The sequence below is a fragment of the Mesocricetus auratus genome, unplaced genomic scaffold (genome assembly GCF_017639785.1).
Source record: "Mesocricetus auratus isolate SY011 unplaced genomic scaffold, BCM_Maur_2.0 Super-Scaffold_100007, whole genome shotgun sequence".
Taxonomy (NCBI): domain Eukaryota; kingdom Metazoa; phylum Chordata; class Mammalia; order Rodentia; family Cricetidae; genus Mesocricetus; species Mesocricetus auratus.
In genome coordinates, this window is record NW_024429191.1 from 62547079 (window position 1) to 62574290 (window position 27212).

Genomic DNA, 27212 nt, shown 5'->3' on the forward strand with positions numbered 1-27212 from the left:
GTGGCAGGTAAAGATGCCATAGAAGAAAATTGAGGTCATGATGGAACCAATGACTGCCCTGACGCCCACAGTGAATCACTGAAGAAATTTAAGTGGAAAAATGGTATGAGATTTAGGCTCTAGAGTGATGGTTTGGGTGAACCTTATTGGAGGTAAATGCCATGAAGGGACAGACATTTCATAGTAGATTTTTAAAAACTAGTCTAGTAGGGCTGGAGAGATGACTCAGTGGTTAAAAGCTCTGGCTACAGTTCCAGAGGACTAAGGTTCAGTTCCTAGCACTCACATGGCAGCTCACAGCTGTCAGTAACTGCAGTTGCAGGGGATCTGATACCCTCTCACAGACAAATGTCCACATGAAATAAATAAATAAAAAGTGTCCCTCACCTTCACCCCCTGAAAAAAGTACTCTAGTACTGCAGGCCTGAAATGAATGGCCTATCACAGAGACACTTCAAGAGAAGGTGTTTGTTCTAGATTTACAAGTTGTACTTCCTGGGCTGGTGACTGGGAGGTACAGGATAAAGGTATGGGAAATGCTGCTGTGATGAAGACAGATTGTCCATCACTTCTAAATATAAGACACATAAATTCCCAAACAGTAGCAAAATGTATTTAAGTTAGAACATTGCCAATGGGGTGATATAATCCCAGCACTTGGTAGGCATGAGGGTCAGGAGTTCAGAGTCACCCTCAGCTACATAACAAGCTTACATAGCTACATAGACTGCTTTGGGCTCATCAAACACTGAAAACAGCAAAATCCCTCAAGAGAATCCAAAAGCAAAACAGGAGTGACTGATCTATTATTAACCCTCAGATACAGTTCTGAGAAATTTATCAATTGCATGCCTTAATACTTCACTGATCAGATTCCCATTTTTGGAGGGTGAAACCAAGTGCATTCCAACTTAGATGTTAAGGGGGAAAACTGACCTTTAAATAGTTATGTATTTATTTATAGGTAATGAAGATGGTGATGACTTTAACAGCGGCAGAGTCAGGCTGCATCCATTATGTCAAGCGACCTGGAGCAGCTCTTGACCCTGGCTGTGTGATAGCCAAAATGCAGCTGGACAACCCCAGTAAAGTCCAACAGGTAAGGAGGAAGGCACTAAGATATATCTCCAAGAATGAAAATCACAGGAACTTGGAGGTGCTTGATTTGACAGTTGCCTCTCCTCTCCCATTCTTTCTGTCCTTGCATCCTTCCCCCCCTTTTTGCATATGTGTGAGAGTGTGTATGTGGTGCAACCTGAATGCATGTGTGTCAGAGGAGGACATTAGGTGACTTGCTTTATCACTCTCCACCTTCTTCTTTCCTGGAGATGGGGTTTCTCACTGAACCTGAGCTAGGCTGCCAGCCAGCAAGTCCCAGCAGTCCTGCTACTGTTCCCCAACAATGATGCGTGTGGCCAATCCCACCTCTTTTGTGTGGGTCCTGGGATCTGAACTCGGGTTTCTAATGCTTATGCAGCAAGTGTTCTTACCCACTGAGCCATCTCCCCAGCCCCTGTCCTGTCTTTCTTTTCATCTTGAACTCCTTTCTTCCTGCATCTGTCTCCCAAGTCTTGGGGATTACAAGTATGTGCCACTATAGTTAACTTCTTGTCACTTTGTTTGTTTCTGTCTTTCCTTCTTTGTTTCTATTTTTCTTTCACTCATTCTTTCTTTCTTCTTTTGTTCTTTTTTTCTCTCCAAGACAGGGTTTCTCTGTGTTGCTTTGGAGCCTATCCTGGAACTTGCTTTGTAGATCAGGCTGGTCTCAAGAACTCACAGAGAGCTGCCTTTCTCTGCCCCTAGTGCTATGTTTAAAGGCATGCGCCACCATTGCCCATCGTCAGTTTTTTTCTTAATCTCTTTTCCTTCTGATTTTGTGCTTTGTATTTGTGCCTATAGTATTGTGGAACAATTTACAGTAGCCAGTATAAAAGTGAGATTCTGTCATTTTCTCATAGTGTTTCTTCCACTGATTTCTCTCTAAATAATTCTGTACCATGAAAGGATGTCTCAGTTTTGATGGTGACTGAATTGCAGTGGTATTTGTGCCCGGAGTAAAAGGTAATGAATGATGATCTCTTTGATCCACAGGCTGAGCTTCACACAGGTAGTCTGCCAAAGATCCAGAGCACAGCTCTCAGAGGGGAGAAGCTCCATCGGGTGTTCCACTATGTCCTGGATAACCTGGTCAATGTGATGAATGGATACTGCCTTCCAGATCCTTTCTTCAGCAGCAGGGTATGAATCACTCCCTTGGGGAAGAGATGTATACATGTTTTGCTTCTCTAGAGTAGTTTACCGTCTCAGGAGGAATATTTTAAGATCATTCCTCCACCCCACCCCCTTTTTGGTGGGGATTGAACCCAGGACCTAAAGCATGCTCTGCAAACACTGTACCACTGAGGTACAGCCTCAGCTCAATGTTTTTTTTAGGAGGAATAGTTGTTTGACTTGTAACCTTCCCACCTTTTGTTGTTGGACTTGGTTGTTTTTGGAGACAGGGTTTCTCTATATAGCCCTAGCTGCCCTGGAACTCACTGCTATGTAGACCAGACTGGACTCAAACTTGAACTCACAGAGATCTGCTCGCCTCAGCCTCACAGATGCTAGGTTTAAAATCATACACCACTATGCTTAAACGGACTTGAAGTTTTGAGTCCTTCTTTCTTAGTTTTGTCATTTGCTTGCGTTTATTTCTTTTTGAACTATAGACTGGGACAGTGTTTATATTTATACTATACTTTTAAAGTAAGCACTGGGAGTTGGCGAGAAGGCTCAGTGTTAACATCACTTGTTCTGGGGCTGGAGTGGTTAAGAGCATCAACTGTTCTCCCAGAGGACACAGGTTCAACCCTCAGCACCTACGTGGCAGCTCACAACTCTCTGTAACTCTAAGATCTGACACACTCACACAGAAATGCAGGCAAAAATGCCAGTGCACATAAAATAAAGATAAATAATGAAAAAAAATCACTTATTCTTCTTGAAGAAGATGGATTCCCAGCATTCACATGATGGTTCAGAACCATCCGTAACTCCCAGGCACTTATATGATGCACTTTCATGCACATAAAATAAATAAATAAATAAATCTAGAGTAAGCAGGAGCACTGTAGTACAGTGGATTCAACTATCCATTTTATTTTGGGAATTATGTTGACTTTGTAACACATTTGATTATTTCTCTCTCCTAAGGTAAAAGACTGGGTAGAACGACTGATGAAGACTCTCAGAGATCCCTCCCTGCCTCTTCTAGAGTTACAGGATATCATGACCAGCGTTTCTGGCCGTATCCCCCTCAATGTGGAGAAGTCTATTAAGAAGGAAATGGCTCAGTATGCTAGCAATATCACATCAGTCCTCTGTCAGTTTCCAAGCCAGCAGGTATTTATGGAGTAACACTGTCATTATTTTCTGCTTGCTGCCACTGGAGTGCATGCTGTAGGAGACCTTCTGTTTGGCTCTTCCTTACTGTCTGTGGTTTTACCATTGTAAGCATTGAATTTTGTTTGCTTGTTTGTTTGTTTTGTTTTTGTTTTTTGAGACAGGGTTTCTCTGTGTAGCTTTGGAGGCTGTTCTGGAACTGGCTCTTGTAGACCAGGCTGGTCTCGAACTCACAGAGATCCACCTGCGTCTGCCTCCTGAGTGCTGGGATGAAAGACATGAGCTATCACCACCCAGCAGCATTGAGTTCTTAATAAAACTACCTCAGGATATGAGCCCAATAAGGAAGCACTATATGTTAAAATATAAAATATCTCATGCTCTGTGAGGAAAGTGTGCTTTGGCTATGTATTCCATATCACTTTGCTTTCAGGGTGAGTCCCCAATTAAAGGTGCTTCTGTAAGATTGACATGAAAGATATTGCTAATCTGTTTGTCTGACACTCTGGCTACCTCATCAGCATCTTTACTTATCCTTTGCTATAATGCAGGGTTGTATGGGGAGTAAAGCTGGGCAAGTAGGGGATTAAGAGGAAGGTGTGGATTTTGACCTTAGACAGCTTTTGTTCACAGTTTCTGGGTACATGTAGTTCTACGATACAGTCATTAGTCTATCTGGGAAAGGGTGAAAACAGTTAGAAATCGCTTGTTTATTTAGCAAGCTTCTAAAGTTCTAGTAACTTCCTACTGCTGACAGCATGTCAAATATAGGGATTATGTTATAACCAAAAAGGCTCTTTGGTAGGTGTGATGATTCAGAGAAACATGTGTTGGGTCCCTTTGGCAGGAGAGGTTTCATTTTTCTTACTTCTTTTGTCTTAGATTGCCAACATCCTAGATAGTCATGCAGCTACCTTGAACCGGAAATCTGAGCGGGAAGTCTTCTTCATGAACACCCAGAGCATTGTCCAGCTGGTGCAGAGGTTAGTCACATGGATCTCCAGAGTCTTGTGTCATCTTTGATTTCAATTGGGCATAAAGATTCACTTCAAGTTTGACTTTGCAGAGATGGAAAAACTTTATCTCTCAGAAAATGCATTGTGTCTTTTTACTATCTTAGAATTGTGACCTAACTCATTTAATATTTCTGCTGTTTTCATAATATTCTGTCAGTTATGATAGCCTCCAAATCCTATTGTTTTTATTTGCTGTTTCGAAGAAGATCTTAATTTTTCTCCTAGTGTAGACTCCAATGTGTTTAATGTTTATATTTTATGGATCCAGGTATTGGACTAAAAAGCCGTCCAGAGCATTTTCAGCTTTAAGATACTTAAGCTGAAAACTTCTAATCAGTAGCAGGAGCTAATTCAGGGTGTTATTAGATAAGAATATGAAGTCTGGGATGTGAGGGGTGGTCTTTATTTTCCTTTTCTGCTTTTCCTTTAGAAAAGATTTCTTATGTACTGAAGTTACTTTTCAGCTCAGAATTTAAGTTAATATGTTTGGGTGATTGAATTTTCAACCTGAGAATACAAGCTACAAGCCTGTCTTATATTCAGAGGGAAAACAGTTCAGGGGAAAGTCTAGAAAGTAAATTTGGCCTCTGGGTTTATTAAATAGTGTTGGTGTGTCCTGATTCATAGGTACAGAAGTGGCATCCGTGGCCACATGAAGGCTGTGGTGATGGACCTGCTCCGACAGTACCTGCGTGTAGAGACACAGTTCCAGAATGGTAAGCTTCATCCTGAGGACTCTGTAAGGAGAAGCTTGTAGTTCTGATTCCTACACCATGCAAGAGCTAAGCCAGTTCAACCTTTTACTATCACCTCCCATTAACAAACTTTTCTTCTCACTACTTCCGTGAAAAACTATCACCTCCATACCTCACCAATATGAAAAAGAACAGTAACATAATATAGCTTGGTGAAACTGGAACTCCAGTGTGCTTTTGAGGAAGGGTAGAGATGTTCTTGCAGAGATTAGCATTCCCTGTTGATATCTTCTTGACCTTGTGTAGTGAGAGTTGGTTGAGTCATGACCAGCCTGAAATTGAAATTCCCTGTCTCTAGAGCCTGCCTCTCAGCAGCTAATCCAAGGGTTGAACCACAGGCAAATGGGAAGAGCTTAAAATCTCTACCACATTTTAGTGTGTCATTTAGGTGGAATTTATCCCTGGATTTCTCTGGAGAGCTTCACTAAATGATGGATAGTCTTTAAGAGTGAAATACCTTGGTTAAGATTTTAAAGCTACATACTGCTATTTATGGCATCCTGCCACAAGATGGCAGTGTAACACCAAATTCTCTTTTCCTTTGCTCTGCTTTTACATCATTTAAAAGATCTCTTCCCTTTATGACCAGTTAAATCCCCCATGTGATATTTGCAAGCTAAACCAAGTTGGTTTTATGCCTTTTAAAGTAGGTTGATGAATTCAGGGGCAGTTGAGGTAATTTATCATGTACTAGTAGAATAAGAAAGAATAAACAGGGTCATCATCTTAAGATATTAGGAAAAAAACACTGAACAAAAGTTCATTATGGAATGAAATGATACTTTTTGCGAGTTGGTATGCCCCCACCTCTACTCCTGTGCTGGAGATAAATCACTAAGTTACATTCTTACCCCTGAAATGCAGCATTTAAACTTGTTAAGAGCATCCACAAACATTTCACATTTATACTACGTTAACGGTAACATATTCCAAACATCCACTTTAAGACAAAAGCATTGGTATCACTATGTCCATTCAGCATCATGTTGGGTATCTTTGCTATTATAGTAAGGTAAGAAAAGGATTTAAGAAATCTTAGAACATGAAGCCATCCCCCCCACCCCCACCCCCAGAAATCCTAGAACTTGGAAAATGGAGACAGAGGCATATTAGGAGTTTAAGGCCAGCCTTGGCTATATGAGACCCTGTCTCAGAAAATAAAAAGATTTGAGGACTTGTGGTAATTAAGATTGGCCACCAAGAAATTCAGTGTCTACTTGAAACGCTCAAAGAACACCCAGGTTTATTACTAAATTATTTAAAATGAAACAAAAATTTTAAGTACAAAAGTCAAACATGCAGGGATTAGTGGTGAGTGCCTTTATTTGGGAGGCAGAGGCAGGATCTGATTCAGACAAACAAATCAACATAGAAAATTCAGTTGCGTCCAGGCATGGTGTCGCAAGCCTTTAATCTCAGCACTCAGGAGGCAGAGGCAGGGGATTTCTGTAGTTTAAGGCAGCCTGGTCTGAAGAGCGAGTTCCAAGACAGCCAGGGTTATACAGAGAAACGCTCTCTTGAAAAACTAAAATAGTAAAAAAAAAAAAAAAAAAAAATTTTTAATATAAAATCCAGTTGTACCTGGGGTGCAGCTCCAGACTATAGCATTTGGCTAATACATGAGATCCTGGATTCAGTCCTCAACAATACTGACAAGATTTTTTTGTGTGTTTTAAATATTTACTTATTTATTTTTGAGACAAGGTCTCATTCTTTAGCTCTGGCCTGCCTGCCACTTTCCCTCAAGACCAGGCTGGCCTTGAATTCATCGAGATCCCTCTGCCTCTGCCTCCCAAGTGCCAATTGGGATTCAAGGCATGTGGCATCAGGTCCAGCCAGAAAAGACCTCTTTATAGCAATTGTTTAGAAAAACAGTTTTGAAAAATATGCCGTTTAAAATCTCAGTTAAAACCCATAAAATACAAAGGCACAAATACAATAAAAACATGCAGTCCTCTTCTGGAGGAAATCCTGATGAGTGAACGGTAGTAAAGAATATCTAGGTAAATATCAAGAGTAGACAGTTATAAAGGTTTTGATTATCCCTAAATTATCTTTGTCTATCTGTTGACTGTCCAAAGATACCTTTTAGGTATCTTTGTGAAATTTGTCAAGGTAATTCTAAAATTTACACAAAATTCTGGCAGCAGCCAAGGTATTTCCAAAGTATGTGTAGCTGTAATCCCAGCACTCAGAAGTCAGACAGGATTGATCTATGTTCAAGACCAGCCTGGTCTACACAGCAACTCTAGGGCTACCTGTTTCAAACAACAAGATGAATTTCAAAGAAATAGAATGTAAAAAAAATATTTGCTGGATGAGATAAGATGATTTACTATAAAGCCATATTAATTAAATAGCTGTGACATTTGTGAAAGGACAGAGTTATAGATGATAGAAACATAATTACCCAGAAGTAGATCCATATGCATGTGATTCATATCATGATAGAGCAGGCATTGTGATCATGAGGAAAGGATAAAACACCAATTAAACAATACCAAGATGATGAACCAGGCATCCACATTTCATTTCATACACTCAAAACCAATTTCAAGTGAATTAACAAAAGACTTAATCATTTATCAAAGAGGCAGAATTTTAAAATTTTAGGATATTCTTTTGACCTCAGGAGAGAGAAGAGTTTATCATACTACAAACAGGAAATGCATATTCTAAAGGAAACAAGTCTTTAATTCTGTCTGCTCAGGAGTTTCTGTTCATCCCATGTACTGTTAAGAATTCGATAACGCAGGCTACAAAGTGAGAGGAGCTATTTATAAAATTTACATCTACGATAGGATTAGTACTAGTACGTAAAAGGCAATCAAATAGAAAAATTGGCAAGAGAGAGAAAAAGATATTTCACAGAAGAGGAAGCACAAATAATCCATAAACTTCAAGAAAATGCTCACTCCCATTACCAATTACAGAAATAGGAGCCCAAATCACAGATTTTACAATCACATTATTATCTTATACTGCCCTTGGGAGTGGAAGTGCAAATGGCATGATTGGTTCACAAAACAGCATGTCCATATCTAATCAGGCTTTCATAAAGTTGACTCTTTAGTAATCTTACTCTAAGATATAAGGACCATTTTGTGCCACTAGTATTCATAATAACAACAACAACAACAACCAAAAAAAGGACACCCTCTAAATATATACAAATAGAATGGCTTTTTGAATTCTAGGATATTTCTACAGTAGAATATTGTATAGCACTGAAAATACATGATTCCTAGGAACTCATATAAACAAATGAATCAGTACATAGTACAGTACTATTTTATCAAGTTCAAAACCAGGGAAAAAATAAGCTAGATATACTTTTGACAAAGGTAAGAAAGTAAACATATTATTAATATAAAATTATTAATATAAAATTCAACTTTAATTATTTTTGAAGAATACATAGCAGATAGGAGTATTAAAAGGTACTAAATGTATTGTTAAAATTTAGTAACTTTTAAGGTAATTATGGTGACTCATGCTTCTAGCACTTGGGAAACTGAGGCAGGACGTTTGCCAAATTCAAGCCCAGCTTTGGACCATATGGGTAGGGGATTATACTAGGAGAAATAGTTCATCAGTAAGAACATTTACTACAGAGCTCACAACCATCTGTAACTCTAGTTCCAGAGGATCCCACACCTCTTCCGTCCTTGCTGAGCTCCTGCATACTCGTGGTACGATACACATAAAATAATATTAATATTCTTTTTTTTGTTTTCCAAGACAGACTTCATTTTATATATGCATATTATATGTATATATAAAGCATACATACATACATACATACATACACACCTTCAGAGCTGGGCAATGGTGACTCACATCTCTAATCCCAGTACTTGGGGAGCAGAGGCATGCAGATCTCTGAGTTTCAGTCCAGTGTGCTCTACAGAGCGAGTTCCAGGACAGCTAGGACTATGCAGAGAAACATGTCTTTAAAACAAAACAAAACAAGAACAAAATTGAAATAGCACATTGGTATTTATTCATTTAAAATAGTACATGGGTATTTATTAGTTTTAGTATGTACTTTATGTGTTTAAGGGTTTTATTTTTCTGGACTGTAGAGGTAGCTTATAAAAACTAAATGTTTAAAAAGAAGAATACACACTCTACCTGTTGGTTAAGCACATTGGATGCTTTTCCAGAGATGCTGGGTTTAATTCCCAGTATTCACAAGGCAGCCTTCTTCTAGCCTCTGATGGCTTTGCATGCATGTAGTGTACAAACCCGTGCAGTCAAAACACCCATACACATAAAATAAAATAATTTAAAAAAAAAGATTTATTTTTATTTTATGTATATGGATATTTTGCCTGAATATATATCTGTGTACCATATGCATGCCTGATGCTTGAGGTGGCCAGAAGAGGGTGTCCTATTACCCCTGGACCTGGAGTTACACATGGTTGTGACCTGTTGTGTTGGTGCTGGGAGTCAAACCCAGGCTGTCTGGGAGAGCAGCCAATGTGCATTACCACCCAGCCATCTCTTGTTCCTGTATTCTATTTTTTTTTAAGATAAATTTTATTGATTCTTTGTGAATTTCACATGATGCATCCCAATCCCATTCATTTCCCTGCCCCTTTGTATTTACCCTCTGTCCTTGCAATATCTCCCCCAAAATAAAATAAAGTAAAATTAAAAGAGAGAAAAACAATCTCATTGTGGAGGCTGTAGTGTGACACAGTGAGTCACACAGAACACATTTTAGAACATGGAACATTACTTGCAAGTGTTCATTGCAATGAATCATTGGTCTGATTTGAGGTCCTTTGGCTTCTGTTACACTATGATAATGGGTCCTCACTGGGACTCCTCCCCTCCTTTTTTTAAACACTTATTTTTAATTATGTGTATATGTATAACGGGAGGTTATACACATGAGTAGTGTTCCGTGGGAGCTACAAGAGGGCATTAGATCACTTGGAGCTGGAATTATAGATGGTTGTTAACCACCAGATATGAGTCCTGGGAACTGAACTAGGGTTCTCTGCAAGAGTAATAAGTGCTTTTAACCACTGAACCATCTTCCCACATCCTGTTTTGTCCATCACAATTAGTAGTTATTTTTAAAGTGACTACTTGTTACTGTTTTGTTTTTGTTACTGTGGTCCCTCACCTCATGTAAATACATGCTTTTGATTTCCCTTGCTTCTAATAATTACTGTTGCCCAGATGTATTTCTTTTGTCACTGCAAAGCTGTGTCTGAGTAGAAGATATGCAGGACAACCACTTTTTTTAAGGCAGTGCTGGAGATGGAACATGTTCAATGAGTGTTCTACCATTTAGATATATCTCTAGTCTAAGGACAATTGATTTTTAAACATTTTCCGTTTTATCAAAATTTGATTTTTTTTGATTAAGTGTTTTCTAGCTTCAAACATATTAGTTTTATTTTGAAAAATACTACTTATGTTCATTTCTGTTATTTAAAACAGTTAAGTTAGGGTTTCCCTGGTCAATTGCTACTCTAGAAAAACACAGTGATATGTTTCAAACATCACTATTTTTATTTGTAAATTAACACAGAATCTGAATAGGGTGATAATCCTTTTCTATTATTTCATAAAATTCTGGCCCATAAATATGCAAACCCTAATTTTTCCTTACTTGGAAATTTAATTTAGAGACAAGCTATTTTCTAAAGACCCATGTATCACATATGCTCCATCTCAGATGCATACATAGGTATTCAAGAGCCTTATTTCTGCTGCAGACACAAATTTCCTGCCCAGCATTCCCCTTCCTGTGGTGCCTTACAGAAGCACACAAAACTGTACTCCCTATAGTCTTTTGGCACATATGAGGCTTCCCGTCATGTATGATGTGGTTTGGATTTGGAATTCCTGGGCATTGCTTGCTTTTTTTTCTTGACTTACAGTGGAAATATTGATTCCCAATAGCCCACACACTTATGAATATTGTTAAGTTTTATTTCTTGAGCTAAAACAGTTCTGGTATTACCAGTTAGGGTGAAACATTCTCAATGAGTCAGATGTGAAACCAGAGGCTCAAGTTGGAGTAGACCTCCAAGATTGTCAGGATTAATGGTTTCAACATTTATTTTGTTAACACATAATATATTCATGTGCCCCCTACATGAATGCATGTTCCTTTGTGGGTGTGTGTATAACTGTATAGGTGGTAAGACAATTGTTGGTCTGAAATATCATCCACTTATTTTGATATAAGCTCTCTCCTTGGCCTGGAGCTCACCAATTAGGTTAAACTGGCCGTCCAGCAAGTCCTTGAGATTTTTCTGTGTCAGCCTCTCCATCTCTGGGATTACAAACATGTAATCCCACAATGTTGGGCATTTTTATATGGGTTTTAGGGTCATACTCAGGAACTAGTTCTTGTGAGGCAGCACTGTACCTGCTGAGCATCTTCCTAGACCTTGACATTTGTTTTTAAGCACCTGAATTTTCTTTTTTTTAAGGAAATTATTCCAGGAGAATGGATAAGATCATGAAGAGAAAAAAGTGGAAGTGGAGTCACACCTTTCCCACCTTTATTTTAAAAGCATATCCCTTTCCCTTTTAATTTCTAAAATAAAATCAAGACCCAGAGAGGTCAAGTGATTGGCATAGGGAATTGGTAATAGAGCTAGACCTTAAACCCAGGTTTATACATGGCTTCTCATGACTTCTGATCTAGTGCTTCTTTTATGGCCCACATGCTAGCTCTGTCTAAATCCATTCCCTCCCCCCCAAAAAACCTATAAGGTATATCTTCTCCCTCTTATCAAGTAAGTTACAGGCATTAAGAAACAACCAATAGCATGTAAAGATGATAACTCATGTATACATGGTGAAGACCAGTTTTCTTTACCACTTATAGGCCACTACGACAAATGTGTGTTTGCCCTTCGGGAAGAGAACAAAAGTGACATGAATACTGTTCTGAACTACATCTTCTCCCATGCTCAGGTCACCAAAAAGAATCTTCTTGTCACAATGCTTATTGTGAGTACCATGTTTGTTGTTTTTGCCATTTCCAGAACTTGCTTGTTGATGTTATGCAAAATGGTGTGTGTGTGTGTGTCTGTCTGTCTCAGAACAAAAGCTGCTGTCTTTCATAATTAGTGATAAGTGGAGCCTGGGCTGAGGACTTTCAGATTTGTTGTTGTTTCATTATTTTCAGAACTTGGAAGGTTGTCTGATGTTATGAAAAATATCCTGTGTGTGTGCGTGTCTGTGTGTGTGTGTCTGTGTCTGTCTGTCGGTCTCAGAACAAAAGCTACTGTTTTGTATAATTATGATGGGTGGAGCTTGGGCTGCAGATTATCAGTTGCTGAATCTGAAGCAGTGCATGACAGTTAGGAAGGGACTGTTCTGTGTGAGATGTGTACAGGAACTTAGCTCTCTTAGATCTACTTAGAAATGCCTGACCCTTCCCACTTTGTGTTGTCAACGGGATAGCAGTCTCCAATGCAGTTTCCTCTAACTAGTGTGGCTGCACTTTTAAGTCTTGTTTACATCCAGCAATGCAAGCACTGGCTCTGACACATGTCACAAGCTTAATAAAATGTGAGAAATTTAGTACTGTCCCTCCCTGTCCAGAAAAACAGTTAAATGTATTCAGCATCTTCTTTGGCCTTTCTTTTTTGATTTACATGAAAATCTATGCTCAAGATAACATGTTGCAGTGAATCAGTTCTTTTGTGCCTTACCTGACTAATACAAGAATAGGAAATGGGAGGGGGAATCAAACTGGCAACTGTGAGTTGGAATGAGATACATTTGACTCTGGTAGGAGTTTGCAGAACTGAGGGTTTTCATGTTGTTTTTGAGTTCTCTGCTCTTAGTTCTTCCTGGCTGAGCTAGTGTGTAGTGTTTGAGAACAATAGGGCTTCTTTTAGAGGTGGTCCTCCACAGCCGTGAGGACGGGACCTGCATATTTGCCTATCAAGGGACTGAAGTACAGTCCAGTCCCTGAGCTCCCTTTCCCAGCTTTGTGGGATGATCAGTCTTGATATTTTTAATTCCATCATTTCTTTATAATAGGGAAAACCTCTTGTGAATCTTCACTGCCAATTTTTGTAATCCCTCAGAATGAAAAGGAAGCGTCTTCCTCATGTCTCTGGTTGACAGTATTGCCACTCACTCAGCCATCTGCCTCACTGTTTGGTCTATCAGATATAGCATTTTTTAGATAGCCACTTTTAAAAACATGTCATTATAGGGAGAATTCATTACCTTTGCAACCCTGGAATGGCTGCCTGGTGAGGAAACCAGGCCTTTGAGATGGACAGAAGTATTGACACAAAGTACTGCTTTAATTTTCCCATGAGGTAGCATTCTGCAAAGAGTTTATAATCTATAGCAACTTACTGTTTATTTTCCCTCAGAAATCCTACTTTCTTTTTCAAATTTTAATTCAAGGATTGTTAATTCTCACTTGGAGAAAGTTAAGACTTTCTAGCAGAAAAGGGTAATGATTACAAAGTAGACAGATCTGTCAGTATGGACCAAAATGGGACTGGAATTTGCCTTTAGAGGAAGCTAATTATGGCAAATTTTTCATCTTATTATGATTACCTTTTTAAGAACTTAACAGTTTTCTGCACTAAAAATAGACCAAAGCCCAGAATCCTTGGAGCAGGAGAAGAGTAATGATCGTCCAGGACTGTCGCTGGGTTTCTTAAATTCTAATTTGTAAGATATAGGGGCTCGGCTCGCTCCTTTTGCGGAGTGATTGTAAGTAACGCTTGCCTTAAGAATCTCATTATTGGAACACGGAGCCATATTTCCTCTGAGAATTCTGGAGTAGCTTTGAGCCGGGGCTGTTCATTTCTCAAGTAATCACGCTGGTGTGATGGAGAGAGAAAATGGCAGCTGTTCGGAGCTCAGGCCTTCAATTTTCTTCAGAGTCCAGTCACTCAAGTGTGTAATTACACGGGGGTGCTGCAGAGGCGTTGGGCCCTGTCAGAGAACCGGTTTGAGGCTTTGCTTGCTGCTTTTGCCAGTCAGGACAGGCAGAAGCCAATGGGACCCTGACTTGCTGCTGTTTTTTCCCCACCTTGTCATCCTGATTATTTCTTACCTGCATGCATAGTGCCCCAACTTTCTTCATAGCAGGTTGAGCTCTGGCAGCTGGATTTACCTGTTTTTCTATTTTATCATGTTCACTTATTTTTTTCCTCCGAAATCAAAACAAAGTTCAGTAAGCACAATAGTATCTATAATCTTGCATATCACTAACTTCTTTTCAAATATCAATGATTTTCACATTATTGTAAAGATTTTGAAATCAAGGAGTTAATTGTTATGATTGATCTCAGGGCCAGCTATTAATGACATATAGATAAGGAAAAGACTCAGATGGTGCCCTTTTCCAATCCAATGTTTCTGAATGCCAGGCATATTTTCCTTTTTGACAATGGCCAGCTGCTCCCTTCTCCCACATCTGCATTAATGGTAGTGGCCTGTAAGAGGCGTTTTAGCTGTTAGGGTTCCTTTTTCTCCAGCTCTTACTGTCTTTTACAGATGTTGCTGGGACATGGTAGCATTTCAATTCCCCCAGCTTATGTTCTCTTCTGGTCACCTTTCTTTGCTTACTTTGGTCTCCTGATTGATGGTTATGTGCCCGGCATTCCAATCTCTGCTTTCTAGAAGTAGGAATGTTGATAGTGTACTTTGCTGAGCCAGATGATGACTTCTGGGCCTTTGAACCTAAAGGAGAGGGAATCAAGAAAATCAAGTTGCATCAATGGAAAGGTGGTGTGGTCCTCTGCAGTTGTTAACATATGTTGCATAGTGGTAACTTGCTCCAAGGACTGCTAAGCAAATTTCTATTGAGTAGACTTCTCCAATGCTTTCATTCACATGAACATGCTTTTTCAAGACATACTGTGTGATTTGATTCAGACATAGCATATAAAATGCAGAACAGTTCCTTTCCTCTTTTCTTTTGTCATAACTACATATAATCTGTCCAATGTAGGTAAAAAGAAACATCTTTCTCAGAAGTCTCAAATTTAATAAATGTTCAGTTTCATTTCTGTTGCTCCAATAAAACAACTGAACAAAAAGCAACTTAGGGTAAAAGGAGTTTATTTGAGCTTTCAAGTCCAGGTTAAATTCCATTATTGTGGAGAAGTCCAGGCAGGAGCTTAAACAACTAGTCACATCCACAGTCAAGAGCAGAAAGAAATACATGCATGTTCACTTGCTTGCCTGTATTCAGCTTGATTTCTCCACTGTTACACAGTTCAGGACACCCTGCTTAAGGAATGGTGCTACCCATCATGAACTGGGTCTTCCCACCAAATATGCCCATAGGTAAACTCTGTGTGGACAGCCCCTTATTGAGACACTCTTCTCAGTGATTCTAGCATGTCAAGAGCCAACAATCACTGAATAAAGGTGCTATTAACAATTGATTGATAAACTTATAGCATCTTTCTCAGGAAGAAAGACTTGCTCAACTAAATGGTAAACAGTTAATGTTTTGACGGTATTATATATAAGACCTGATCCCTTCTGTTTTGAATTCCCTTTCTTGGGACAATTCTAAGATGCTAAGATTGTATTTGAATCTGTTGGGCTTTTCGGTTAACTAGTTGTGTAACTTTGGCCATGGATTACTACTATAAGCATATTTATTGTATTTCTGAAAATCCAAAATATTTCTTAGCAAACATCTAGGATGAGAATAAAAGCAAGAAATAACTGTATTGTATGGTCTTTACCAGGGATGGTAAATAGTTTCATTTTATTCTGCAGATTTCTGAAAATGATTTAAAGTTAGCTGATTGGTTATCTAAATGAACATTTTTGTTGTTGGTTTTAAGGTTTCTTTGTGTACTGTTTTGTTTTGTTGACATGGTTGCCCTCTGATGGCATTGTTACAAAATTTAACAAAATAGAATGGTAATCTTGGCCTATCCAGTTGTCCAAAGGAAGCTTAGAGTGTGTATGGAACAATGATTGTTTCTTTCATGATCTTAGCACTTAGGCCAAAAGAGTGTTGAAAAGTTACTCCACACATAATTTATTATTGGTAATCTTTTTCCAAGTCTCAACGACAATGAAGAAAATAATATTTGAGGGGCTGGAGATGTTCAGTGGTTAAGAGCACTTGCTGCTCTTGTATAGGACCTAGGTTCAGTTCCCCGTACCCTATTGTCAACTCACAACTGTCTATAACTACAAATATTTGAATGGAAAACTAATACAAATGGAGTTCCTTACAAAGCATATTTGATTTTGTCCTCTGAGGAGGTCTGGTTTTTATTGCTGTGTCATGGGGAGTCTAGGAAGATTGTCACTTTGTAAATGAATAATTATTTAATGTTTTTTCCCTGAATCTCCATGTTCTCTCCCACTCCACCCTATTCCCCACAGTTTATTTAAATAAATAAAATTTAAAAGATGCTGTTTTTCCCCTACCCTCTTTCTCATTCCCTTCCTTTCTTGAAAAAGAAAGATGATTTTGTGTGTTTTACTTGGCTTTGTTTTTTTAAGTTGGAACATAGTCTATAGTTGAGCAAGAGGATAACTTAATTTTTCCTCAACTTAAGTTAAGCCTCAGTTGCTTTCAAAGGGCTATTCACTGCCCCCCCCCCAAATTCTGTAGGTTGGAGAACTGAACGGCTTTATTTTATTTTTTTTTATTTTTTATTTTTTTGGTTTTTACGAAACAGGGTTTCTCTGTATTGTTTTGGAGGCTATCGGTCCAGCCCGGCCTTGAACTCACAGAGATCCGCCTGCCTCTGCCTCCCGAGTGCTGGGATTAAAGGCGTGCGCCACCACCGCCCAGCTGAATGGCTTTATTTCATCGAATTGACTTCTGCATGTGTTGGACCTTAGCCTAGTCATTTGCAAAGTTTGTGAATTGTTCTACCCAGAATGTTTCTATGTTTTGAGATATTTTAGTGGTTTGTTCTGATAATTGAAGTAAATAACTCAGAGAGCATTGCGTTTATACATTATAGGGGTGTTAGGAAGGGAAGGGTTGGGATAGGGAAACTTCCTTGTGGCGTGGGTTACTGATTTTGGAAAAGGTGTTTGGGAAATGCATGTGTCTCCCAAAGACTGTGTGTGTGGTGTGGTGTGGTGTGGTGTGGTGTGGTGTGGTGTGGTGTGTGGTGTGGTGTGGTGTGGTGTGGTGTGTGTGTGGTGTGGTGTGTGTGTGTGTGTGTGTGTGTGTGTTTAAGGTATTTTAGATTTATTTTTATTGTCTATGAATATTATTGCCTGCATGCATGCCTGGTGTTCTCAGAGTTCAGAAAAGGTATTAGATCCCTAGGAACTGGAGTTTCAAGTGATTGAAAGCCACTATGTGGGTGCTAGAAACCAAACCCAAGTCCTTTGTAAGAGCAGCAAGTGCACTTAAGTGTTGAGCCGTCCTCCAGCCCCATGCTTTCACTTGTACTTTTGTGATAAAGGTCTATACAGGGATAAAGAGTATCCCTAAGATGAGAAATGGTAAGTATGGTACGGAAATCCTTCCAGCAATGGTTGATTATCAAGAGGAGGGGAAAGGAGATTGAAGCAACAGTGCTTAAGATGCAGCTCAGAAGTGGAGGTATTTCCTTTCCCTATTTTACGAATTGTGTGTGTGTGTGTGTGTGTGTGTGTGTGTGTGTGTGTGTGTGTGTGAGAGAGAGAGAGAGAGAGAGAGAGAGAGAGAGAGAGAGAGAGAGAGAGAGAGAGAGAGAGAGACAAGCTTATGTGTTCCTTATGTGTTCCTTTACATATAAACACTTAGGATCAGTTGTGTGGACGGGACCCTACGCTTACTGATGAGCTGCTAAATATCCTCACAGAGCTAACTCAACTCAGCAAGACCACCAATGCTAAAGTGGCACTGAGAGCTCGTCAGGTAAGAATAGTTGTTGGTTATCTTGAAAGAGTGTGTTTCTTGTAGTTTGGGCTATTATAGACACTGCACTTTCACAAAGTTAATACAGTGTTTTCCTCTGATAAAGTATTTTTTTAAAGGCAAAGGACATGATTATTGCTGGGTTTCTCACATTATAAAATACTGGTATTGCTCCCTATCTTCTATACCAGCCCTCCCTGTAGTAGTTAACTGGGGTCAGGTGGAGGAAAGGAAACTGAGGGAAGGAAATGAATTCAGTATTTTTTACTTCCTAAAGGGAGCTTAGAGACAGATGAAAAGTTACAAGTATATGAAAATAATCAAGTGTGGAAAGCAGAAAGATAATGACATGAATCTTAGGCACTAGCAATCAGAACAACCCCAGAGAAGTCCAGTTAGCTTCACCCTGTAGTCCTTATTTCCATTCCAAAAGGTTTCTGCAGGGAAGCTGAGAGTTGGCACTCCCTTTGTGTTTTCATTGCATGGGCATTGACAAGGACACAGCATTTGAAGCTGCTCAGTGACCTTCTGCTTTCTCTACAATTGTATCCATGTCACTGAACTCCTCAAAGTTATTGAACCTCTCAGTGACCTGCTGAGGATATTCAGGTCCTACGGACTCTGTTTGTTTGTGACACTGCTTTTACATTCTGCCCCTCACATGCATCAGTGTTAGCTCCTTATGCCTTCTCCTTGGTGCCGAGTACCTGGGGCTGTCAAAGCAGCTTTTCCTCTTTTTCTACTGCAAAGTTGCAAAAGGCTAGCTATACTGCATCCACCTTCCCCACTGCTGTTCCCTGCCAGACCTGATTCCCAATTAACAGCTAGTCATGCAGTCTCCAAGACTAGCAGCTTTGCAAAGGTAAATCACATGCACTAATGGAACTTGATTGAAGCTGTTTGCTCTCCCTTCCCCCTACCCCTATGGGAAATTGTCCACGAGGCAAATCATGGTGAGAAGCAACTGAGGTTCAGTATTTGGTGGCATTGACTTTATGCTACAGGACCTGAAGTTGTTTTACTTGGTCTCTGTTTTATCTCTGATGCCTGCACTTACAGATTTATATTTATTGCTTTTGTATCAGGCTGCCTAATAGGAGCCTAGAATAATCACTCCCTCAGGAACTTATGCCTCTTTATTTTGCCTTCACTCTAGGTTCTTATTGCTTCCCATTTGCCATCATATGAGCTTCGCCATAACCAAGTAGAGTCTATCTTCCTATCAGCCATTGACATGTATGGACACCAGTTTTGCATTGAGAACCTGCAGGTATTTATGATAGCCTCTTCCTCCTATTTTACACTCCTGTTCCTTTTATTCCCACAAGCATATTTCAGTTAAAGATTTAATAATTTAATTTGACTTGTATGTAATGAAATTTTATACCTTGCATTTTAAAAATGATTTATGTTTGTTTTTTCATAAAAATATTGCCTGATTATAGCTTAGCATTAAAAATCAAATAGGCCTTCTTTGATAGAAGTGTCCTATTGAAGTCTCTATCTTTTGAAACCATTCTACACCAGAATTAATTTGCAGCATTATTTGATTTCTGATGCTTGAATTAGATGCATACATAGATCGTTGTTCCTCTTCTGGAGACAAAGCTATTTAAATATCATTTAATTTTAATTTTATTTTAATACTTACTATTATACTTTATAAAGAGCCAATTTTATAAAATTATTGGATAATTTTACTACAAATGAAGGACTTCAACTATTTTTTAAATAACATCATTTTCTCTGGGGTGCTTTTGTGTTTTCCTCCTGAGAAACCAGTGTACTGTTGTTATAACTGGCCAAAGGAATCTTTGTAATTTCTGTAGGATTTCCTCCTAGGGAACCTAGAAGTAGAAAGAGGCAGATTTTTATTATGTGGTTCATAGTGGACATCTAGGGTTTCTATTAATTTTCAAGCCTGGGATTCCTGATAGTGGAGTATTTAGGCCATACTGAGGAAGTACAAATAGAGGTCTGAAATGATAATATTCATAAGCACTTAATATTGGCATACTATTGATATATTCTAATAAACAATTTAAGAATTTTGTGTCTTAAACTACTTAGTTCTTAAGGCAACCCTGTGGAACACAGTATTATTGTGTTCTCCACAATAGCTGAGGAAGGAGAACATGAACCGTTATGATCATATATGTCATTTACCAGCAGAGTTTTTAGGTCTCACTGAGTACTGAAATGTCCTTTTGCCTTCTAGAAACTCATCCTATCGGAAACCTCTATTTTTGATGTCCTACCAAACTTTTTTTACCACAGCAACCAAGTGGTAAGGATGGCGGCTCTGGAGGTGAGTATTCTGGTCTGTAACACAACCTTCTCCATGGTTTGCCGGAGTTTTCTGTCTATTCATGTCACTTCCCTTCTTTTCTCTTGGTCTTTTCTTCTCGAATACTAAATGCTTAGTCTGGTGCTTTACCTGCTATTTTATCTGCATTAATCACCAGCTTCTGGGTCTAATGGAAATAGCTGCTGGATTTTTCAAAAGCCTCTTCTTTCCAGATATTTGAATTGTCCCATTTCATAATGAATTAAGACTCACAGCATAGGTGAAAAGTATATGGTTAATTCACTTATTACCTGATCATTTGTGATTTGAACCAAATTTTAGTTATATGGTGTCTAATGAACTGCAGTTTAGGTGCATTATTTTTCCATCTAATACTATAGTTTTATAAAGTTTAAAAAAAAAAGTGAGACTTCGAGGTGTGGTGACTTGTCCAGAAAACACAGATTTAAGCAGAGGAGTTTGCGTTTGAACTCAGGGCAGTCTGATTCCAAAGACTTTTCTGTTGCACCACAGCGCATCACCTCATTAAACACAAAAATTGCAGACACTGAGTGCTGTTTTAACATTGCCAAGTAGATATATTTTGAAAATGGGATGGAGAAGTGTTTTCAATGCTTTCATGTAATAGAACATCGCATACTCTCTTGCTAGCTTTCTTGGGTTATTTTTTATTTGTATTCTGTGGGTAAAATGTAAAGTATCCTGCTCAGTAAATATCAAATATTTGAAATATCTTGGTGTTTTTCCAGGCTTTCATGTCATTTAATGAGATGCCTCCTTATATGCCTCACATGCTGATAGAACCTCATGGCAAATTGAATATGAAGTGTAGGAGGGTAGACTGCTGGTTTTTCCTGAGATGTATTCTGTTGCTGTTTCTTTAACTATTGAATCAAGTTAGTGGGTTTGGGGTATTGCATGTCACATTCATGTCTCACTGCTTTTTCATGTAGTTGAGATGGAAATCATTCAGAACTGATTTGGGGCAGTAAGATTGGTGGTGCTGGTGGTGGGGTACAAGGTAGATAAAAAGCTGGACTTGACATTGATTTTCTGTTTTCCCTCTTTAATCCCCAAAGTAGCCTGGAATCAGCACCCCTTTTCTCACTGCTTGAATTATCTTCTGTTGGAATCATCATGCTAATGAATTAGAAGTCATGTTTCTGTATGTTCTCTTTTACTAAGGGTGGAACCCCTAGCATTTAGGTTAGTGTGAAAGTTTTACTACGTGTCTGTATATCCAGCAGGAGCAGCCTCATTTTATTTCACTATATTACAATCATGGGTAAAGCATTATTACTCCAGCTTTAATAGCTAAAGCCAGGTGTTTTATGTTCAGGGCCTTGGGCTCTCGTGGGAAACTGCCATCTTTATAACAGATGTGTCTTTTCAAGACTTTTCCTTGATCCAACCATCCTCTTCATTTTTGTTTTTGAAGTATATTTACTGAGGATTACTTTTTAACCAGGTATATGTTCGAAGGGCTTATATTGCCTATGAACTTAACAGCGTACAACACCGCCAGCTTAAGGACAACACCTGCGTGGTGGAATTTCAGTTCATGCTGCCCACATCTCATCCAAACAGGTGAGCTTGAGCTGGTACATACACCTGAGCTAGCCAGTGGCCTAGTAAGACACATTGGAGGGGCGGGGGGGGGGCTACTAAATGACAATTCCTTGATACCCTTGATACTTGCAGCAAGAAATGTAAATAAATGGACAGAGAGAGAGAGAGAGAGAGAGAGAGAGAGAGAGAGAGAGAGAGAGAGAGAGAGAGAGAGAGAGAGAGAGGGGAGGGAGGGAGGGAGAGAGGGAGAGAGGGAGAGAGGGAGAGGGAGAGAGGAGAGAGGAGCTTCTTGATGCCTATGTCTTGTCTTGATCTAGGGAGATGCAGCATAGTTCTAGTTAAGACAGATGGTTAGGGTTATCCTGTTCATTCTTGCTTGTATATGTAATTAAAGAATATCCTCCCTCTTCCCTCCCTTTTTTCTTTCTTCCCTCCTTTTGATTCATTCTTTCCTTTCTCCCATGAGCATTGACTTGCCAACTACACACACACACACACACACACACAATCTAAGTTAAGGCAGCAGTTGAAATAGACAAGAATGCTGTGTACAAGTTCTGCTTTGTCATGTGCTGACTATGGATTAATCTATCTGAGCTATCTGAGCCAGACTCCTCCTCCCTTAACACTGACACCTGAATTTAACAGTTGTAATTCAATCATGCTTTTTTTTTTAAGTCACACTTGAGAGCCAAACTTCTTAAATGTAGATCAGTTGCTTAATTGGCCTTCTAGTTCCATTATTCTTCTCTTCCCAAATCTTTTAAAATGCGCCTATGTAAATTTGTTTTTGCTTTGGGTTTAAAATGAAAATAATTTATTTATATACCAATTTAAAAATATTTTGTGGCAGTGAAATTCTAAGAATTCCAAGCCACTCATTTGTTCATTCCCTCTTGTATTTTTATTCTTTTTAGTAACGCCACAGGAAATATAAATACCACAGCCAATCATACCCTGCTCCTCTCCATTTCTTCTTTATTGCCTTTGGTTCTTCGCTTGGTATTACAAACCGCTATGTCTTTGGGGATCCTTAGTTACAGACACCAGAAATGGTTTTGTTCTGAATTGCCACTTCACCCAAAGCAATAGAGCTTTTCTGGAGACAAAGAAGTCTGTGCTGAGACTTTTGGCCACTGGATGCCACTGTTGATCCAGCAGAGGTCGGCAGATAACAGAGGCATCTTCAGGAAAAGTACATCTCTTCTTTGTCTCAGAAGATCCTTTCACTTTTCCACCTCAAAAAATGTCTTGTGGCTGGCAGAGAAAAGCACATATCCTTGATTTAGCAAGCATCTCAGTGCGTTTTCGCCTCTATGGATTTCAGAATCTCATTTTCTAGAAACGAATGGCTGTCCTTCATCGAGCAGCGAAGTACTTGTGGCACATATGAGCTCGGCACTAGGTCTTTCTTTTCCAGCATTCCTTGAATAATTGGAGAGAACTACATGCTATACTTAATGCTCTGTAATTCTCAAGACAACCTCCCTTTCTTTCTGCTTTCTCCTGCCTCTTTCTTGTGGGCAGTGATTTGTAGTCAGCCTGCAGGGCTCATTCTGACTTCCTTCTACATTGCTCCCCTTGTCTTTGTAAATTACTCTCATCATATCTTTTTTTCTTTCTATTTGTGTGTGTGTGTGTGTGTGTGTGTGTGTGTGTGTGTGTGTGTGTGTGCGTGCGTGCGTGCATGTCTGTAGGAAGACATCTTGCAGGAGTTGGTTCTCTCCTTCTACCTTACATCTAGAGATTGAACTCAGGTCAGGTCATAAATGCCTTTAGCCTCTGAGTCATCTCACTGGCCCTGTCTTTTAAATTTTGAGACTGTATGTCCAGTTTGGTGAAAATAAGATGACTAGAAATTGAAAGCAATGCTTAACTGTTTTGTTTAGAAGCCTTCTTCACCTTTCTACATAAAGGAAGTAAATCGTGGTTAGTCCTGATAGGGCTTCAAAATGTCCTTGACCCTCCCAACAAATGTAATGTATATATTCCTATGCATAAAGACCAGGTTTGAAAAGAAATATAACCCATAGGTTCTAAAGTTTTCCTTGATTATGTGTGTAATTGTGAAGCTGCTGGAATGTCATCATTACTAGTAGAAATAGTATTTATATAGATGTGCAAGTAAAGATAAATGCAAAATAAAGATAAATAATCTTTGTGAAAACTGTAAGTATTGGCTGGGGAGATAGCTTAGTCAGTAAAACATTTATCACACAAGCATGAGGACCCAAGTTTAGATTCCTGTAACCATGTGAAAGTGAGGTACAAGGCATTCAGTTGTAACCCCATGCTGGGGAGGGAGAGACAGACAAGTGTGTGTGTATGTTCGCACCTGAGCACACACAGACACATAGCACAGATCTATAAAATATGTAAATTATTTTAAGTTCTAAACCTTTTTGTTAGTTTAGGATCAGATTATTACATTTAATCACAGAATGATATATTTAATTTCAGAGAATAGCTTATTCAGAGAGTTATGGATTTGCTATTTGATTTTACATTCGATAAGATTTTATATTTGCTTACAAATATATTTGGAATTATAACTTTATTGTGATACCAACTGATGGATTGCAATTCAATTTTGATTGTACCCATATCAGATTTGATTAAATCCTATCAAGTAAGCACTTGGTCTTCCATGGTACAGCCTCATTTTTGATCAGTGGACTACAAAGCTGGTGGTCTCTACAGTCCTCAGTTTATCTTGCAAAACTTTAGCACCGTAATTTTATTTGCAGATCTATAAAAGTTTTGTTTGTTGAAACAGCACTTACTATGTATCTCAGGCTGCCCCCTCAATTCACAGTCTCCCTGCCTCAGTCTCCTGAGTGCTAGGGTTATAGTTGTGCCTCATTGTGCTTTACTTTAGTTTTATTATAAAGGATATAGATCAAGGCCATGCAGGTGAAGCATATGGAGAAAGTCTGCGAGGGCTTCAAATGCAGTGTCTTTGTTCTTCCTCTGTGGAATCAGGCGTAGCACCTTCTCAGCATATCAGTGTGTTCACCAGTCAGGAAACTCCCAACAAGCTTGTGTTGGGCTTTTAACAGGGTTTAATTTTATAGGCACTGTGAAACGAATCATAGGCCTTATGAATGTTCTCTGTCTTTCCTCCCAAGAGGTCGGGTCAGCAAAAAGCCCTAACTAACCCTCTAACCACATGTTTGATGTTTCTAGTGAATCTCCAAGGACTTAAGGAATCTTTTCTCCTGGCAACTGAGACAATGACTCAAGACTCACAATAAACCTGACAAACCTGCTCACTTTTTAAAAAAAGCTTATCTAATTTTTCTAACTCCAATATTTTTCTTTCATTGTGTGCTAAGTATTATCAATATTATTTAAGGAACGCCTTAAAAAAACACATATTGGTATCCTGGTATCCTATCCCTGACTCATTTTGGATTAGAGTCCTGTTAATGACTATTTGTGAAGTTCGTCTAGTTCAGCATGTTTGGATAGAATCTAATGTAAACCACATACATAATTTTAAATTTCCCATTAGCTACATTTGAAAGTGTAAAAAAGTAATAACTCCATTATAATCAGTATATATGAAATATCTTTTCAATATATAATAAAATTATTAATGTAATCTTTTCTATTTTCTTATTCATACTTAGTCCTTGAAACTCAGTTAATTTTTCATATATAGCATATTTCAGTACAGACTAGCTACATGTCTAGCACTCCCAGACCATACATAACTAGTTACTGCCATACTACTCAGCTCAAATCTAGACCAAATTTCAATTAGGACAATGATATTGAATGCTTTTTATTTTACATTCATGGCATTGTACCTAGGAGAGAGGGAGAAAAACACCTCTTAGGTTACTATTCTTAGCAGTTATAGGAATTATCCATACCAGATACATATTTACATTATAATACTTTATACATGCTTCAATAATTACTCTGTTAAAATAGAGAATGTAGAATCATATATCAATGCAAAACAGATTATAACCTTTTCTCCCAATTGGGGTTAACAAATAAAAAATTCTTTGGGAAGAAAATGCTTATTTGCCTTTGAACTCTAGATCCTCCTGTCTTCTCTTCCTGAGTAAAGGGGTTGCTTACAGGCATGCTGGCTTGAAAACACAGATTTTATTTAACTAGTGACTTTTGCATTTTCTTTCCTAGTCCTAGACTAAAATTGTTCAGCACTTTGTTAGGAATGTCTTTGTAAGCTGTCATAGCTAACAAATCCATGGTGTTACCTGCTAGGATTCCCACTTCAGTTTTTGACTATTGATTTGACTCCCATAGGTTGGAATAGAACATGGATCTCTGTCTATAACCTGACAGCAACATTGGGCTTTATTGTTGTTTGTCAGGAAAATGCTTCAGATGCCTTTTGTATTGAAGGTCTATATTTTGTTAGGATTTGTTTAGATTGTTGGAACATAGGCAAAAGTACATTTACAAATGAGTAAGGCAGCTGTAAACAAGGAAAGATTCCTTTTTAGGTCACTTGGCTAATTAGCTTTCAAAGTTTCCATAAGGCTTTTTTCTTTAAGATTCTATTTTGTGCCAGGTGGTGGTGGCGCACGCCTTTAATCCCAGCACTAGGGAGGCAGAGGCAGGCGGATCTCTGTGAGTTTGAGGCCAGGCTGGACTGACAGCCTCCAAAACAATACAGAGAAACCCTATCTTGTAAAAAAAAACAAAAACAAAACAAAAAAGATTCTATTTTGTGTTTTATTTTATGTGTGTGGGTGTTTTTCCTGAATATATGTCTGTGCATCATGTACATGCCTGGTGTCCTCAGAGACCCGAAGAGAGCATTGGATCTCCAGAAATTGGAGTTACAAATAGCTGTGAGCCACCATGTGGGAGCTGAGGTCCTCTGGAACAACCTCCAAGCCATTTCTCTGTCCCACTCAATGACTTTCTTTGTTTTAAATAGAATGCTAGTTCTTTGCTAATCTCTGTGATTTTTCTGCTTCATCCTTACCAGACATCCCTTATTCAGCATGCCATTTTCTTCTTGAATTTACTCACAATTCCCTGATTTTCTATGGGAACTGTAGTTTCTCCTTACTTGGTTTCCTCTGTATTGCTCACCAGAGAAGCTGTAGCCTATTAAATCTCCCCCTCCACCCCCATCCCTGGGTTTCTCTGTTTAGCCCTGGTTGTCCTGGAACTCCCTCTGTAGATCAGGCTGGCCTTGAATTCAACATAGATCCTCCTGAGTGCTAAGATTAAAGGTATGTGCCACCATGCCCAGCACTCCCTTCTCTTGAACAATAAAAGAAACCTGTGACATGTGTCTTATTTTTGTATGTTTCCTTTTTAAGAAAACTTAGAATTTATAT

The 27212-nt window shown here is 38.8% G+C and overlaps 1 protein-coding gene across 4 annotated transcripts in view; it reads left to right on the forward strand.

Annotated features, from left to right (window-relative positions):
* The window catches only part of Acaca (acetyl-CoA carboxylase alpha), a 267912-nt gene that overhangs the window by 122344 nt on the left and 118356 nt on the right, over positions 1 to 27212 (forward strand). For all 4 annotated transcript variants that reach the window (XM_013118312.3, XM_040749367.1, XM_013118317.3 and 1 more), the window contains 10 exons: positions 965 to 1099; positions 2092 to 2238; positions 3196 to 3384; positions 4267 to 4367; positions 5028 to 5116; positions 12018 to 12142; positions 17892 to 18005; positions 19162 to 19275; positions 20224 to 20313; positions 21782 to 21900. In XM_013118312.3, the coding sequence (XP_012973766.2) occupies positions 965 to 1099; positions 2092 to 2238; positions 3196 to 3384; positions 4267 to 4367; positions 5028 to 5116; positions 12018 to 12142; positions 17892 to 18005; positions 19162 to 19275; positions 20224 to 20313; positions 21782 to 21900 (1223 nt within the window). The remainder of the gene's footprint in view (positions 1 to 964; positions 1100 to 2091; positions 2239 to 3195; positions 3385 to 4266; positions 4368 to 5027; positions 5117 to 12017; positions 12143 to 17891; positions 18006 to 19161; positions 19276 to 20223; positions 20314 to 21781; positions 21901 to 27212) is intronic.